The 16692-nt window shown below is 58.5% G+C and overlaps 2 protein-coding genes across 4 annotated transcripts in view; both read right to left on the reverse strand.

Annotated features, from left to right (window-relative positions):
- Nucleotides 1-347: 347 nt before the first annotated feature.
- Nucleotides 348-13583, reverse strand: PLEKHA2 (pleckstrin homology domain containing A2). Of its 3 annotated transcripts, XR_012051735.1 has the most exons (13): nt 13428-13583; nt 10548-10711; nt 10121-10177; nt 8621-8669; nt 8395-8492; nt 6459-6599; nt 4439-4573; nt 4267-4335; nt 4087-4157; nt 3470-3533; nt 3135-3212; nt 839-3022; nt 348-673 (listed from the first exon to the last, which is right to left on the reverse strand). XR_012051735.1 is itself a non-coding variant. In XM_002198050.6 (12 exons), exons 2-12 carry the CDS (start codon nt 10686-10688, stop codon nt 2678-2680), a joined length of 1248 nt encoding a protein of 415 aa, XP_002198086.2. In that variant the 5' UTR covers nt 10689-10711; nt 13428-13583; the 3' UTR covers nt 348-2677. The 3 variants fall into 3 exon arrangements, 2 of the variants coding, with proteins under 2 accessions (XP_002198086.2, XP_072773764.1); XM_002198050.6 differs by having other exon boundaries at nt 348-3022; XM_072917663.1 differs by lacking the exon at nt 13428-13583 and adding an exon at nt 11551-12874 and having other exon boundaries at nt 348-3022.
- A 1695-nt stretch (nt 13584-15278) lies between these two features.
- Nucleotides 15279-16692, reverse strand: part of TACC1 (transforming acidic coiled-coil containing protein 1) — a 30098-nt gene continuing 28684 nt past the window's right edge. The window contains exons 14-15 of the transcript XR_012051727.1: nt 15820-15933; nt 15279-15567 (exon numbers count right to left, since the gene is read on the reverse strand). The gene's annotated coding sequence lies outside the window, so the exon portion shown is untranslated. The remainder of the gene's footprint in view (nt 15568-15819; nt 15934-16692) is intronic.

Raw genomic sequence — 16692 nt, forward strand, 5'->3', positions numbered from 1 at the left:
AGTTCATGGAGGGGAAACAAATTCTGCAGCAACCCAGAAGGAAAAAAAAAAACCAAAAACAATCCCATGTGAAAAGGCTCCTGTGTCTCCAGCCCCCACTGCCAGCTCACAGCAGGACCTTGGTCCAGCAGCTTTCCTCCTCCCCAGGGAACTTGTGGAACCTTGATCCAGAAGGAGTTGTGATGTCCCTGCCCTCACCATGCACTGTTCCCTCCCTTGTGCAGGGCAGCAGCCACCGGTGCTCCTGGGCTCTCCCCAGCTGCTGCACTTTGTCCCCCCACCCGGGTTGGGGCAGCACTCAACCCCCCAGAAACCCTCACCCAAAACACACAGTGCAAAGTGACAGCTTGGGAAAGTAATCGGGATTTCCTTCTTTATTTAAAAACATGGGGCACAAAGGGCACTGCAGCATGTACAGGCGAGGGGTGGGAGGCAGGCAGCCCCACCCGGGAGTCACGGAGCACTGCCCGCCAGGGCCCCAGCCCTAAGGGCACTTGGAATCCCCAGCCAGACTTCCAAAAACATCTTGAAGCACGTGGGAACAGCAGACCCCTCTCTCCCACCGCTCTGCCCCCACAAGACAGCCCCAGCAAAGCCCCACAGCACACGATCCAGGAGGGAGCAGCTCCAGGGGGATGGTCCATCCACGCCTGAGCCAGGAGCGAACGCAGAGCTGAGGGGAAACCAGTTTGCTTTAAAACAACCACAAAGCTCCAGCAAGGTCTGGCTGCACCCACCCAGCCCTCTGGAACGGGAGGGAAATCCCTCCCTCCCAACACCACCCGTGCTGTGGACAGCTCGGGAGCCCAGCTGAGCTCCACGCGTGTTTGAACCTCACCTTCAGCCTCTGTGCTGTCCTGGGGATGCGGGAGGGTGGGAACGAGGAATGTTGCAATAGTGCCGGAGCCACTGGTAGTTTCTGCTCCTGGATAATTACCGTAATTGTGCAACAAGCCTCTGCTTTACCTTCCCAGGCGTAAGGAAACTGTGCAATTATCAAGCACCAGGAATACTCAGGAGTCTGCGGTTCCAAGGCTTTGCACAAAAGAACCATCATCCCCGTGCATCCCCTGCTCTCCAAAACTGAGATCACAATGCTGTGACTCTCTGATGGATGTGCTTACCAAACTACTAAAACATTCTTGAAACAGTGTTAGGAGCCAAACAGCAAGTCAGCCTAAAAAAATGAAAGTTTAAAACTCTAGTGCAAATAAAGCAAAAAGGAGCAGAAAAAGGACCAGCAGGATCTAGGTAGCTACAATTAAATAATATTAACACTCACCCTGTACCATTTGCATCGATTCCCACTCATTTTCATGGTCTCTGTGTCCTCCAGCACCTCCACACAATCCCCTTTGAGACCCTCTTCTCCCTGAACTCGGGGGAGCCCGTTCCTGCCTCCCCCAGGGGCACGGGGGTTCAGCACTATGCCCATCCTGCAGCAGCCCCACAGCTCCCACGGGGACTGAGGCAGGAGGGAACAGCTGGCATCGCACTGAGGTCAGGCTAGACAAGGCTCAGGCTGAGGCACAGCTGTCAAACAGCTGGAGGCCCCAAAAGGGTGGGACAAACCACATGTTCTACTCCCGGGGAACACACTGGGCTGAGCTTGCAGAGCAGAGGATGTGTCACAGCCAGGGAAGTGAAAGGGGAGCTGAGTTCTCGCTTGGCATGTGGGCATTGCACACACTTGCGGGGTGAAGATATCGGACAATCTCTACCGAGGGAACACCTGGATTTTCTACACACTATTTATCACACCTACAGGAGCTCATTTGGTTATGGAAATGACGATTCACATTGCTCTAGAAACTCCTGCTGGTTTCCATCTTGGGCAGGCAGTGGGTGAGTTGGCCAGACAAGTCTGGCCAGCTCCATCAGGGCTGGTATTCACTGCTTTTTACTAAAAGCCCTTCACCATCTGGCACAGCTACCTGTGCCGAGGTGTGCGCAGTGCAAAACCAACATCACACCTGAGGCTGCTCCCACCTGGGAGCCACTGTCACTCCGGCTGCCTGCCCTGGCTCATGCTCAGGAAGTACCAAAAGCCTTTGGAGGGGCTGAGCACCTGCCCAGGCTAGGGTTCAACAGGAGCCACAAGTATAAAAAGACGTAATTAAAAGCCAGCAGATTGCTGATAAACCCTTGTGTGGGCAGTGGGAAGATCTTGTCTCTGAGGGAGTAAGTCACCATAAGGGGAAGCCGCAGCGAGTCCCCTGTGTGGGCAGCTGCAGGCTGGCAGCTCCCAGCTCTGCCCTGGGGAATCTGAGCAGCAGCAAAGGGGACAGAAACATTTTACAAACACAAGAAAGGCCACACTCCCCCTCATGCCTTCGAGACCTCCTGCCACTTCCTCCAGACCTGGTTTGTGGGGGAAATGATGCAACTGCAGAAGATGTCCCCTCATACAGGTCCCCAGCATCTCCTGCCCTGCACAGCGAGCGCCGGCAGTGCCCGGAAGCAACTTCCAAGACATGGAACTGCTGGGGCCAAGCCTGGGCAGGAGCAGCCAGGGACCCCGCGCCCTGCAGAGCAGGGCACCGGGGTGTGGGTGCAGACGGATCCTGCGTGGCAGGGAAGGGCTGTGGTGGAGGGAAGGGACCACCTGGCGTACCCCAAACCGCCCACAGGGATCCCGGGAGACGGCGTGTGGAGCCGGGAGCGGCTCGGTGGCTGCTCAAACGTCGGAGGTCCGGATACTTTCATCGTCCAGGTTGAAGGCGAACGGCTTCTCCTTGAGGTGCTGCGGCTCCGAGCGGTGCCGCAGGCGCGTGCCGGGCGCGGCCCTGCCCTGGCACTCCGAGAGCGCCGGCACCAACACCGAGTCCCTGAGCGGGGCTGGCAGCCCCCCCAGCGCCGGCCGCTGCCCCTCGGCCTGCGGCACCGGCGTCCAGGGCTGCCAGGAGCTCGTGGAGGGCGCCTTGCACGAGGCTCGCCGCTCCTCCGCCGACGGCCGCGGCTGCGAGGGGCCCGAGGAGCCCCCGGGCCTGGCCACAGAGGTGGATCTCATAAAGGACATCTCCTGCAGGGACAGGGCAGAGCGATACTGGTTAGACAATCCGTGAAATAAATATCTTGCACGTGGGCATAATCTCCATTCGACACTAAATATGAAACAGAAGGTAGTGACCTACCCTGGGGCGGGTTTTCAGGGCCTGCACTGCCCCTGTGATCGCCCGGATCCAGCTGTGCATCTCCTCGGGGCTGTCTGCCTGCAAACACAGCAGCCCCAGTGAGGCTCAGCCGTCCTGGCATTCCCAAGGTTCAGCTCTGCCTTCTCCTGCTCCCACAAACAGCCCCTATTATAAATAATCCCAAGTGAGAAGTGAATCCCCCTGCAGTTTCCCCTCACACTCGTATGTTACAGCCCCATCTGCTCATGTTCACTGGCGAAGGGCTGTGGGGAACAGCCCATTTCTCGAGAGCTGAACTTTCTGCCCCAAAAATTATCCTGGCCTCAGCTGCTCACCTGGATGTAGAAGGTCCTGGAGCTCGTTATGATTTCAAAGAGGTTGTCTCGCATCAGGAGGTCACTAGAAACAGTGAGAAAGAGACAGTCACACCCGAGCAGCCATGGTGGACAGAAGAAACCCTCTATTTATCTTCATTTCTGGAGTGGGCCAGGGAGGAACATATTGAAGGCAAACCTTGGATCTCATTGGGATTTTCAGAAGAGTCCAGATCCCCAGAGAGCTCCAGCCAGAAACCCCTCAGCTCTACCATCAGCCAACAAACCCCTGCCCTCCCCCACCATAATCCACTGCATTCCCAGCAATATCATATTGCTATTACTTATTAGGAATGAACAGCTCAGAGATACATTAATACACCACATTTTTACTTTAGCTGAAGAGGCTTGTCTTCTTAGGTTATTTTTCGTTGCAAGCCTTTACATTACTTTGATTTTATCAGTGTTTGCTGCAATAACCTGTTCCCAAGACACTGCAACCGCCTGGGCTAGTTTAAGACAAACACCTCAAGACAGAGCTGCTTCCCACGAGCAGCTGGAGCAGCCTAAGCTCCCACTGGCTGCTCTGGCCTGAGCCAGCCTGGGGTCACGGCAGGAAACATGGGTGGGAGCATTACCCAGACTTGACCAGGCACTCATGGGTCTTGCAAACATCTTTCAAGAGAATCGAACGCAAAGGCTCCTTGTCCTGCAGAGGCAAGAGGAGACAGTGGAGGGCTTGGCTGGCCCTGGGGCTGGCATGTGCCTCCCCCAGAGGGTGCCAGAGCCCTGCTCAGCATCCCAGGGGAGCTGCTTACCTGCTCACACTTGTAGTAGCTGATGGAAAACTCATCCAGAACAAAGTACCGCCGCTTCCAGCTCTTCCTCTGGAAAAGAGCAGGAGATTCAGCGCTCAGCCCTGCCTCTCTCTGCCAAGGTCCTGCACCCAGAGCAGCCCTGCAGCAGCCCCAGCCCGTGCCCAGCACTCACCACGTTGCCCTGCTTGACGCAGAAGCCGCTCTTGAGCGGGGCTGGCCCGGCAGGTGGCTTGGTGGCCGAGGGGGGGATGTAGCTCTGGGAGCGCCGCAGCAGAGGGTGCGCACCCGCCTCGCCGCCCTCCCCGTCCTGCGGCACAGAGAACACGGCCCTCGTCAACAGGGAGGCATCCCTGCTGGAAAGCAGCACCCCCAGCTGCAGAGAAAAGCTGCCTGACACAAGCCCCGAGTGAAATGCGTGAGCCAAGGGCTCATGGCAGTGCTGTACATGGGCAGGGAATGAGCCAGAGCCCAGAGCTGATGTTCTCTCGTGTGCAGCTTCCTGGGCTGCTGCCCTGGTACTTTTCACTGTTTTGTGGATATGTGTTAAAAGCAAGATATCAGAAGGGCTGCAGGAAAGCAATTTGAGGGCTGAAGATAATCCCCTGCAGCAGGGGAGTTAACAGAGCCCACCTGCCTGGCTCATCTCGCACTAAGAGGTGACTCGATTGCACCACTGAAGGTACGAGGAGAACAAGAACCACCAGACAAACACAGGTTAGAAAGGAATGCTTTCCAACGGAAAAAGGCAATATACCACAGGAATAAATTGCTCAGAAAGGCCATAAAGTGTCTGGTTCTCATTTTCAGAGCCAAGTTCTCCCAAAGATACTTGGGTGTTCGGAGTTCCGGAAGGGAAGCTGTGCCTCGTCTGGGCCCACACTGTCCCTCCCAAGTGCAGCGCTCAGTGCTGTGAGCACAAAGGGGCTGTGGTCATGCCCACATGCCCAGCACCCACCCCTGGCTCCCCTGAGCACACCCCAGTGCACCCCAAGGGTGCCCTGACCTGCCTCCAGCACCATCCCAGCAGTGCCCTCCCTTCCCCCCAGCAGCAGAGGATGGTTGAGATGAAACATCTTCTGCACTCAGCTTCTTCCCCATCCCTCGGAGCCCTTCCTCCTGCCCGGCTGAGGTTTGAGCATTGCCATGGCAGCAGGGTGCCCTGGCCACTGCCAGCCTTATATGGCCCTGCAGCGGGGCACTGCGGTTTGGGTGAGCCTGCCTGCCCAGCACCTTCCACTGCTGCTTCCGTGTCCCCAGGACAGACAAGCAGCTTTTTGTCTGGCCTCAGAGTGCTGCCCAGCCCCTTCGGAGAGCAGTGCAGCACAGCTGCAGCACGGGGATGGGGATGCCAGCCATGCCCGGGGCTGTGCCAGCTCTGCCGGGCGTGGCAGCGCAGGTGTCCCAGCAGAGGTGGGGACACTCCTGCAGCCGGGAGTTCACAGGCCCAGGAGCTGGGGTGATGCTCCCAGCCGGTCTGGGGTGCAGCCAGAGCGTGGGACTGCAGTCTTGGGGCAGCACCGGCTGCGGCACAGCCAGGAAACCACGGACACGCCCAGGAAACTGCAGCAGGGGAATGGCCATTTCACACGGGGGAAGCAGCAAGAGCACGGAAATATTCTGGCAGCTGATGCACCACCTCCAAAAAACCCCTCTGCACCCCACAACTCCCCATGCACCTCTGCATCCTGCTGAACCCTGTGGCCAGGGAAGTGTTAACGGCATCTGCCAGCAGAAACTGCTGCAATGGTCTAATTCTCTACTCTATTTTTAGTGCTGCCACTGATAAGAGCTGAAGTGAGACCCAGAGCTGGACAAGTGCTCAAACATGGAAGATGCCGATGGCCACGTGCACACCCAGCTGCGTGCCAGGGAAGGAGATGCAGACCATGACAGGCGATGCCCACCAGCCCTGGGACAGTCCCTGTGGCTGCTGTGCTGGGGACACCCGACACGGGGTTCTCCTGCCCCGGGTACCTAAGGAGGATTTGTACTCAAGACACGTGGGTGGATGGCGATGGCCAGGAGGCCGAGCAGATCCGTGACCTCCTCCTCCTCACATCCCCTCATCTCATCGCACTTCAGAGTGAGAAAAAGCAGACGTGTTCAGGGTTCTCAGAGCAGCCATTGATACCTGCAGGGGAGAGGGTTTGCAGGCACACTGTTTCCAGAAATGAAAGTGCAAACCAGCTCACCTGGTTGATGGAGATGGGTGTGTGGACCACTACCCCCCCAACAATCTCGGTTTTGTAGGCCACCTGGGGCTTCCTCTCCTGGGCCTGGGACACCACCTTCGTGATCTCCGTGGCTGGTGGGACGCTGCCGCCCTTTGGCACCTGTGGGAGAAAGGAACGTATGAGTGAAACAAGGTGACCATGCTGGGCATCCCCACACCTGCACTGGGCACCTCACCTCTGTCTAATGCAGCCACATCCCTTTAGAAAACAACAACTGGCCAAGCACCCCAGTTAGGGAGGGTGTGGAACGCCCTGGGTGCAGGAGACACCCAGAGGAGAGATGAGAGGAGCTCAGTGATTAAGCATCCCTTCACAGGCGCCTGTGATCTGCCTCTGCAGCTCAGTGAGTTTGTGGGACACTTGCTCCTTTAATTGTCCCCACTCCACTTACAGCCAGGCTTAATGAGGAGCTGGGTCTGGCTAACGAGGCTGAGCCGCGTGGCCGCAGGGACAGCCAGGCTCTGCTGCGACCCCAGCGCTGGCTGTGTCCCCTGTGAGCGGCCCCAAACCCCTGGGTAGAGGCTGGGCTGCAGCAACACGGCTTCCAGCACTGCCATCCTCCCTTCTCCCTTCCAACTCCTTCCCTCTGGCACCTGGCTCTGCACAGAAAGGGCAGTTTCCAAGTTTCCCTTCCCAACCCTGCACTTCAGCTCCCCTAATGCCACCCCCTGCTGCCTTCCCCGCGGAGCAGGGCAGAGTGGCAGCATCACCCACATCCCAGTAGCCCTGGGCTTCCCAGCAGCCTGTGACAGCTCCTCCCTGAAGGGCTGGACAAGCCGGTCGGCCAGCTGGGACGCAGCCAGAGCCGGGAAGGGCTGGCCGAAATCAGGCCATGGAAACCACCACGGCTTCTTGCACAAGCAGAAGATGCATCTCGTTCTCCTGTCACCTCTGCCAGCCTGGCAGAATCCCCCTGCCCCAGAGGCAGCAACCCTGGAGGAAACTGCTGACAGCACACCCAGACACAGACCAGGCAGGCTCTTGCCACAGCTCTGGCCACAGCTCTGGACCCAGAAAGAGAAGGCACGAGCCAGAGCAGTCTGGCTGCTGCAGGTGCAAAGTCTGTCACACTTACTGTATTTGCAGAGTAAGAAAATACAAGCTAGGTCTGATCTTGAAGATGAGTTTCCCACAGATACTACACCATAGCACTCCAGGGATTTTAAAGAAAAAACTCATGGATAAGCCCAAATCAAAGTGTTCACAGTATTTTTCCTTACATTTAGTTTACATACCATAAACAACACGCATCAGCGCATCAGTGCATGACCTAATAAAACTCTGCTCACATTATGCACTGGCCCCACTGCTCACTGTACTTCAGCAGAAGCCCCCAGCCCTTTCCCAGGGACCCCCTGTGCGGGCAGGAGCCATCCTGGAGCTCCAGCCCAGCCGTGGTGCTGCCGGGGAGGGAGCATGGCACATCCCGCAGTGCCCGGAGCGCCGGCAGCTGCGTGGCACAGACCCCGGGAGTGGGTCAGTGCCCATCAGCTCACGCCTTGTGAGCACACCAGCACATCAGAGATGGCAGAGGCACAGCCTGCCTCACTGTGCCCCACAGTGCGGGGCATGCCTGCGCCTCATCACAAGAGCCAGCGCTCCAGGAAGAATAAAATCTGAATAAATAAGTTACTGAAGCACAATAAAGCCACCCTTTGAGAGCACAGTGAGGAGCTGGCTGGGCCAGATCCCAGCCAGCAGGAGCAATAGGAGGAGGAGGGCCTGGAGCAGCAGGGGATGTGGATGGCTCCCCACACAGGACCTTCCTGGGGCACAGCTGCTGTCCCCCACAGCTGGGCTGGGAGGGCGAAGGAAGATACACAAGTAAACCTCAACCATAACGATCCCTGGGGATGGTGAAGGGAACAATTGAGAACAGCATTAAGTAACCTACCGTGATCTTACTGGCCCTGTTCAGTGCCTCCACCCAGTCCTGCAGGTCCTTTTGGTCACTGGCTTGCAAGAAATAGCGCTGGGACAGAGCGTTGATAACTGCCAGAGGAGGAAGGACAAGGAGAGTTGGCAGCAGCCAGAAGGATTCATGGGGCAGGCACACACACTGCAGCTTCCCATGGCAGGGTGTCCCCCCACTGAGCCCACCAAGATCCCACTCAACTCACCAAAGCAGAACGGAGTTTTAGGCTTCTGTTTCGGGGTGGCAATGCTAACCTGCGACAGAGCAAATCAGGGCAAAAATTAGAGCTAACAGCACGTGCCAATGGTGGGCACAAGAGCTGGAAGTTTCTACCCACCCACCCTGCTCCCTGCCTGGGCCCTGCCACCCTGGCCAGGACCCCTGAGCAGGACCCCACACATCTGAGGGCAGCTGGAGCTACAGCACAGCTGTGCCAGCTGAAGGGAACTGGCCCATGTCTGAGCACACGCAGCACAGGGTGCTGGGTCCCAGGGGAAGGTCAGGACTTTCATCCCCTGCAGCCCCTCAGGCACTGGCTGAGCTGCTCAGCAGAGGACAGAAAGCTTTCAAAGGACCTGAAAACATCCATTCTCCTGGATTAACACACTCTCATCAGCAATTAAGAGAATTGAGGGGAAATAGTGATGGTTTTTCCCTGAAGAGTAGGTACAATTTATATAAGGATAATATTCCTTGAGGCTCCACAAACAGCATTTGTGGAGTATTTATTCTGACAGTCCTCCTGCTTCAAAGCCAGTCCATAATGCTTTAAATATGTTTTCTCAAGCAAACCTCAATTTTTCTGGTATATTTAATGTTGGTAGTCCCAGCCACTGACAGAACCCAACCCCATAGTTTGTGACCAAATGCTGTCCTGCAGCAATTTTCATTTAAACTAAAACCTATGTAATTTGTGTGGCTCTTTCCAAAATGGGGAAGGCTCAGCCTCCCAGCATTGCTTCATCTGCACTTAATTTATAAATCATGATTCAGCAGGAAGAGGAAGATCTGTCCAATGCTATATCCAGCTCCAGGATAAAGCTGAGCTGCGCCTGGCGTGGCAGCCACAAGCCCCCCACTCCCTCAGCAGCTGAGGGGCCGCTTGAAGGAGGAGGATGGAGGCAGCTCCACTCTCCACACGCAGCCACAGCTCCACTGTCTCAGTCACCGGCCCTGCAACAGTTTTGCTTTTTGCTTTTTGTTTTTCCTGCCTTCCCATGGAGAATGGATAACAGCCTTGAGACACACCAGTGAGTTTCCAGAAGGTCTCATCCTTCAGGGCACTGCCCTCTGAGCACAGGGGAGAGCTCCTGTAGCACTGCCCAGCCCATTGCAAGCTCCATGCCCAGCTCACGATGACACCATGCTCCTGTCCCCACTCAGTCCTGGCCACCCCGTGTCCTTCCTCACAGCAGAGCAGTTCCTCTTCCTCCTGCAGCCTAGCCTTGCACCCCATCCCTCGCCACTCCACGGGTGAAGATGAACTGGTGGTCTCAGCACCAGGATCTTTGTGCTGCAGGGTCCCCTCCCTGCTTCCCACAGCCCCACTCAGGCTTCACCCCAGGGAGATGGTCACGAGCCCAGGCAGGACCAGGAGCTGGCCTTGGGTGCTTCCAGGGCAAGCTATCACCTCTCCTGGGAATGCTGCAAGGATAAGGGGAAGACAGGGAGCACTCACCTTCCCTCTGCCCCACCCCAACATTACCTTGGAGATATAGGTCAGCTGCAGAGATCCGACAGCACCTGCTCCAATGGCCAGGTTCTGCAACACACAGCACGGGCAGTGGGAGGTAAATGACAGGGAGAAGGTGGCGAGGGCAATCCAGCCTGTCGTTTGTGCCCTTGGGGTCAGGCAGCAGCTGCCATCCTCAGCCACTTCCCTGGCTGGCACCTGATCCAGCTCAGACCCCTCAGCAGTGGGCCCAGCCCTGCTCTGCTCCTTGGGGCAGTCCTGGAGACCACAGAGGTCACAGAAGGGCTGGAGCCTGGTCATGGCCATGCTCAGTCACGGACACTGACACAGCAGGCAGGGACCTGGGGAGGCCTGAGGAAATGCCTGCTCCAGGGAGGCTGGGACGTGCTACAGGACAATCCCTGACAACTTTACAGACATGCCTGGCACACGTGCCCACCTGAGGATTGTCCATGTACCACAGGAGGTGGTTGGCCTGGGTGTCCAGGATGAAATACCTCCGCAGAAACTTGCCACAGGTCTCATTTTCTTCAATGTCCAGGAACCCACAGATACGGTTCTGTCGGTCCAGGTACGGCATGCCGGGCTCCTTCTGGCATCACCCTGTGGGGTGGGGGCAGGAGGGGGAGGTGGGTGCTCTGCTCCCCAGGGAGCTGTCCCCACATCCACGCACCCACCCCGTCCCAGCCAGGTGTTCCAGGATGGCAGTGCAGCCACTCAGCCACAGCTGAGCTCTCCAGGGGGAGATGGGAGGGACAACAACCAACCCACCACTCCCAGCCCCAAGAGCCACCAAACCCCACGAGGGAGGACAGAGCAGCCAAAAATCTGACACAAGACACCAGATGCCTGAGAACTGTGGTGAAAAAAAATCCCAAAGCAGCATGCGAGAGAGAGCCTGAGCACACTCCCAGGAAACGGGGAACAATCTGCAACTCCAGCAGAAAATCTGTGCAGCCAGGATGTCGAGTCAGCAGGGAAAACAATGACCCATCACAGCAGGGCCACGCTGTGTCCCCAGGTCTGCCATGGCAGGACCCTCCCCAGCACTGCCCCCAGCCCGGAGGTCTCTGTCAGTGAGGGACTGCGGTGGGGACACTGGCATCACCTCCAGCCCTGCGTGGGGAGCAGAACCAGCGCCCCAAGGCTGGGCAGGACATGTCCCCTGCCTGGGCAGAGTCCCCTCCCCACGGCACAGGGTGGAGGGCAGGGATGAGAGCAGCCGTTACCCAAAGGATGTCAGTGAACCCAGTGTGGTTTGTCTGGCAGGAGAGTGGTGATCACACAGGTGCCAGAAGCAGAGCTACACAAATAAAAGAACTCATGCAGAAAAGGAGGAAATACTATTTTTGAGCTGCAGTGGAGTGGGGCCCAGGGAGGTGAGGGTTGTGCAAGAGCTGGGGTGCAGCTGCAAAGGTAGAGGAGGCAGAAAACAAGTCAACCTGCAGTCAGGATCTCAATCTACCACCACCATTTCAGAGATGGGTATCTTGGCTCATGTGGACCGTGATGCTGCAGGGGGAGAGGTTGTTTTAGACCAACGGCAGCACCTTGGCACAAAGGTTTCTGAGGGCACTTCAAGTCTCACTTCTTTTTTATGGGGTTATTTTTGTGGTGGGGACGCACATGGAAAGCCAATCCCGAGGTACCTTCAACCAGCATGTTCAACCCAAACCTCATAAACCATTCCTTCTGCTGACAGCAAAGGTTAGAGATTTCTGCTAAGGAGACGGATGAGGAAGGAGCAGAAGGTGCCACAGGCAGCACAGAGATGAGCCCCCAGTCCCCACGTCCCCCCACCACCATCCTTCATTATCACAGGCTCATCTGGGAGACCACAAACCAGCTCAGCCCTTCTGTCCACACCGACCTCAGGCTGCACTTGGAGATAGGATGGGAGAGGAGATTGGGATTGTCCCACACTCTGCACCAAGTCAGCTGGGCTTCCTGTCCCCTCACATCCCACTGCCCACAGAACACAAATGGTCTCTCTTTGGAGCCACCAAGAACTGCACTTTTCCATAAGAAAATGATAAAAGTAGCATCTCCAGCTGTGCTAACATGTGGGGCACCCTGCTAAGGAAATCCAGGAGGGCCAGAAAATGCTCCATTTCCTAGTGAAGCGTATCAGAAATTTCCAGGACTCTTTCCTACCTGTAAAGCAACCGACTTGCCAGCTGTTTCAATCACAACATCTCACCCAAGAAGACACCCTTTTCCTGACTCAGTGAATGACATGGCAAGCAATTGGGCCACAGAAGAAAATTTACAGAAAACCACCTCCTTGCCTGCCTGAGCCAAAGGGAAGTGCTCCTCAGGGAGAGGCAGGAGGGCCAGGGCACTGTCCATGCAGCACCCAGGGGTGGCTCAGAGGCCTCGTGTGCAGCCACACAGCCAGACTTTCCAGGAAGCACCTCAGGGTGCCCTGCACCGTCACAGCTGCACCTCAGGGTGCCCTGCTCGGCCCCGGCAGAGCTGCAGCCACAGGAGCAAGCCAGGAGCACTCTGCAGCAGAAAAACGCGAGGCGATGGGAGACCCGGCATTTGGAGCATCACAGCTGTGCTGCCGGAGGCATCTCCTCGGCACCTCCCTCCAGAGCGCCCATCGCACCTGTGGGCAGCCACAACGTCCTCCTCTCTCACACCTGTCCCCCCGAGCCGTGCTGGCGCAGGAGGACCCTCTCTCCATGGCAGCAGGGTGGGATTTGCGCTGCCCAATGCCCCACAGCGGCTGCAGCTCCACTTCTTCTCACCTACGGCTGCAGAGCAGCTCCGGAGCTCACCCCGCGACGTCTGTCCCGACCCACGAGACAGACGGGGTAGGCAGCGCCCAGCAACTCTCTCCTACTAATTGCAGAAATCTGCCTTAATGAAACTACCAGCCTGTCGGGCTGGATACAGCTCTTCACCTGCCACCAAGACTCGGCGAGCACACAGAATAGCTGCAAACCCCTGATCCCCGCCACACGCTTGCCTCCATCCTCAGACTTTCGGCGAGGATGGTGCCCGCAGCAATTCCGGAGCTCCACGGGGACCCCTCCGCCCTCCTGCCCCTGACGCTTGGCTGCAGGAACCGTCGAGCAGAAGCCGCTCGCACCGGGAGGGCTCGATCCAGCTGCAGGAACCGGAGTCCCCGCCAAGGACGAGGGGACCAGCCCCGGACCGCCTCCCCGGCGGGGAACGGACGCCTCCAGCCGCTCCGGCAGCCCGGGAAGCGCGGGGACACGGGGGCAGGAGGGACGAGGATGGGACTGCGAGGGTCTCTCGAGGGGGAGCGCTGCCTGCAGGCGGCCACGCGTGTCCCCGCGGCGGCACTTACCCCGCGGCGTCCGTGGGCTGCGCGCCCCGCGCATGGCCGGGGGCGGCGGGGGGCGGCGGGGGCGGCGGGCCGGGGCTGCGCACACCGGGCAGCGCCGGGAGGACGGACGGGCAGCCGAGGGGGTGTGCCCTGGCTCCGCCGCCGCTTCTTTCCGGGTTAATTACGTCTGTCATTAGCAAACCCGGCCCCGGATGTGAGTGCGGGGCGGCTCCGCGGGGCGGGGGTCGGTGTCGGTCCCTTCGCCGTCCGTCCGCGCACCTGCCGCGGCCCCGGGCAGGGCTGGGGCGGCCCGGTGCGCTCCCAGTGCCAGCCTGGTGCGGGTCCTCTGCCCCCCCGGTGAATCCCCCCAGACCCGACACAAAACCACTCGGGCGGTGCTTGAGGCTGGCACGGGCGGAGATGAGCCGCCCACTTCGGGGCGCCGTTCGTGCAATAGCATCTCTTGGGGAAGCTGCTGCTGGAGTGAGCTCGGGGTGAATTTGGGAGCAGGAAACACCCGCTGCCTCCCCCGTGCCGGCCCGGGGAAGCCGCACTTTCTCTCCGAAACTCCGTCTGGCCCCGACGCACTTTCTCCCGGCGCGGGTGAAACCGATCGTGGTGCTGCCGCCGCGGGGACCTTGCTCACAGACACCCGCAGCCCCTGTCCGTCCCACGCTGGTCCGCTCCTTCCCACTGCTGCCTGCCCGCTCCCGGCATCCTGGCGGTCTCCAGCCCTGCCTCCCTCTCTCCCCATCCCTCCCTTTGCAAAGACTAAACTGTTCCACGGAGTATTTTCATACCTCTCGCAGCCCTTGTGACCCGCCGGAGCGCGGGGCAGAGCTGGATTCCGGGCACGGTCACACGGCAGCGACTCACAGCGCTGCTCTCCCTTCATTCCGGGAGCCTGGCAGCTCTCCCAGATTTTCCAATGCGTTTTTCGGCTGTAACCTGTGTGGGGGTGCAGGCAGACCCTGGCACTCACTGGGACACCCCACCAGCAGATGAGGGGGCATGAGGGAAGTCTGGGGCAGGTCACGTCTCTGCCCCGGGACCTTTGGAGATTCCAGCAGCAGCCAGAGCCCCGCGCAGGAGAACACCCTTTGTGTGCCCCGGGGAGGGCAGGATAGCGGGATGCACAGCAGGCACGGAATAATCTGCTATCCATGTGCTCCGCTCCAGCGGCAGCTGCCCAGCGCCCCTCTCTAGGCACACGTTGACCTTCACAAGATTATCTCCATGTTCTGCAGGACTTCTGACCCTCTCACCCTCCAGCACTCACCGAGGTTTCTGCTCCAGCAGCATCCTCCAGCTGTGAGTTCCACGGCTGGATCCGCACATGCTGAATTACTTATTTTCTTCTGTTCAAACTTGCTTTTCTCAGTTTCAGTACCTCTTCCCCTTTTCCTCGTGTCCTGACTGGGGCAGACTCCAGCAGTAAGCTGCTGTTTGCTGCTCCTCCTGCACTACAGTCAAATTCTCATGGTCCCAGCCATCCCTCACTCCCTTCATCATTCCCCTTTCTGTTCTCCTCACCGTTCGCTCACTTTTACCGTTCTCCCTCACGAAAGCAAGCCTCACGGGCCACTCCTGGGAGTGCTTCTAGCAGAGCTTTGAGTTGTGGGACCACCTGCAGCCACCAGAGCAGCCTCACATCTCCCCCATGTGTTAGCAGCCACCGAAACCTCTCTGCACAGCGAGCCTCAGGCTGCAGAAAGCAGCCCAAAAGCATCTCTGTTGGAGCAGCGGGGAGGGAATGTGCGCTGGGATCCCAGGCTCTGCCTGGCAAAGCCCTCCGGGACGGCAGCAGAAGCCGAACCGGTTCGATTCGGCGGCGGGTTTGGTTTCCCTGTCAAGGAGAGGCTGCGAACGCGGTTCTCAGCGGCAGCGTTTATTAGACTGGCGGCGGTGGGACCCGTCCCACGGAGCATCCCTCGGCCAGAGCAGCGAGCAGCCGCTCAGGGCCGGCCCAGCAGCAGCGTCCCGGCCAGAGCGGCGGTCAGCAGACCGGGCAGCGGCGGCACCGGGGCCGCCCCGTTCCGGGAGCCCCGCGCCGGCCCGTTGCACTCATCGCTGAAGCAGCAGCGCACGGTGGCCCCGCCGGAGCCGCCGCGGCGCGCCTGGTCACAGAAGGACTTGTAGGAGCAGGACTTAATGATGCTGTCTGCAAGGAAAGGCAAGGCGACACGGGTCAGACCCTCCCGGGAACGCGGATTTCACCGGCACGGGATACAGAACACGAAGGATTTCGCTCCCGCCCGCAAGAAGCCACCGCCTGCTCTGCCTCAGGCTCCCAGCCCCTCTGGTCCCCTCCAAAACCTCACGGTCCTACCCCCCTTTCCCCTGCAGCCCCCAGGACCCCCAGCAGCCCCCAGACCCCCCTGCAGCCCCCAGACCCTCCAGCCAAGGGACTCACTGGGCGCGGAGATCGTGGAGCAGGCGTCGGCGAACTGCGGGCAGCTGTGCGATCCCTGCTGGCTGCAGTCGTTCTCGTTGGATGCGACACATTTGTGGCATTTCAGAGCCTTGCCTGGGTGAAGATGAGGAGAAGGAGTGACAGCGATGCACTGGCCCCCGGTGCAGGGACAGGGGAGGTCACAGGTGAGGACTGGCACCAGACAGAGTCGAGCCGTGAGCCCTGCCATGGCGTGAAGCAGGATGCAGGATGGGGCCTCACCTGTCCACAAAATTAATGCAAAACTCTTCCAAGTGCGACTCAAAATGATGAGACCTAAACTTGGCAGGTGAGCTCTGCCGAGTCCTTGCCCTGCAAAGACTCCCTGAGAGTCCTGGAATTCCTTTTACAGTAAAAATAGGTAGGTGTAATATTTTAAAACCATCATAGATCTTTGTTTTCTTGTGCCAGATTTCATTTTAATAAATATTTTGTGAGGGAGAAGGGAGAATCCATGCAACCTGTGGGAGCAGCTCCCACATTCTGCGAGGGTGTGGCCTGGGGACAAGCAGGGTGACAGGCAGTAAAGTGCCAGGCAGATGTGAGTCGGGAGGGACGAGCCATCTCCGGATCGTCCCTAAAGGAGGTCCACAGACAGGTTGGACAGCAGCCAGCCCCTCTCTCCTGTGCGTCAGAGCTGGTAGTGGTGCAAGAGCTGTGTGACCCCCTCAAAGCATACACACACCCCAGAAAAACCCAAACCTGAAGATCCTGCTCCTGCCTGAAATGACGAATCCTCGGTTTTGATGGGGCTGGATAAACCAGCGCTGGTGCTGGAGGTGAAACTCGTCTCTGCTTTGCCGACAGAGCAGAGCCCTCTCGTGGCAGCGGGAC

The sequence above is a fragment of the Taeniopygia guttata genome, chromosome 22, assembly GCF_048771995.1.
Source record: "Taeniopygia guttata chromosome 22, bTaeGut7.mat, whole genome shotgun sequence".
Taxonomy (NCBI): Eukaryota; Metazoa; Chordata; class Aves; order Passeriformes; family Estrildidae; genus Taeniopygia; species Taeniopygia guttata.

Excerpts from the sequence above, each read along its gene's own strand:
- PLEKHA2 (XM_002198050.6), bottom strand. The coding sequence starts at position 10,688 with ATGCCGTACCTGGACCGACAGAACCGTATCTGTGGGTTCCTGGACATT. Across the intron at positions 4,574-6,458 it reads CACCCATCTCCATCAACCAG|GACGGGGAGGGCGGCGAGGC; the intron begins GTGAGCTGGTTT and ends TCTGTGCCGCAG. Across the intron at positions 4,336-4,438 it reads GCGTCAAGCAGGGCAACGTG|AGGAAGAGCTGGAAGCGGCG; the intron begins GTGAGTGCTGGG and ends GCTCTTTTCCAG.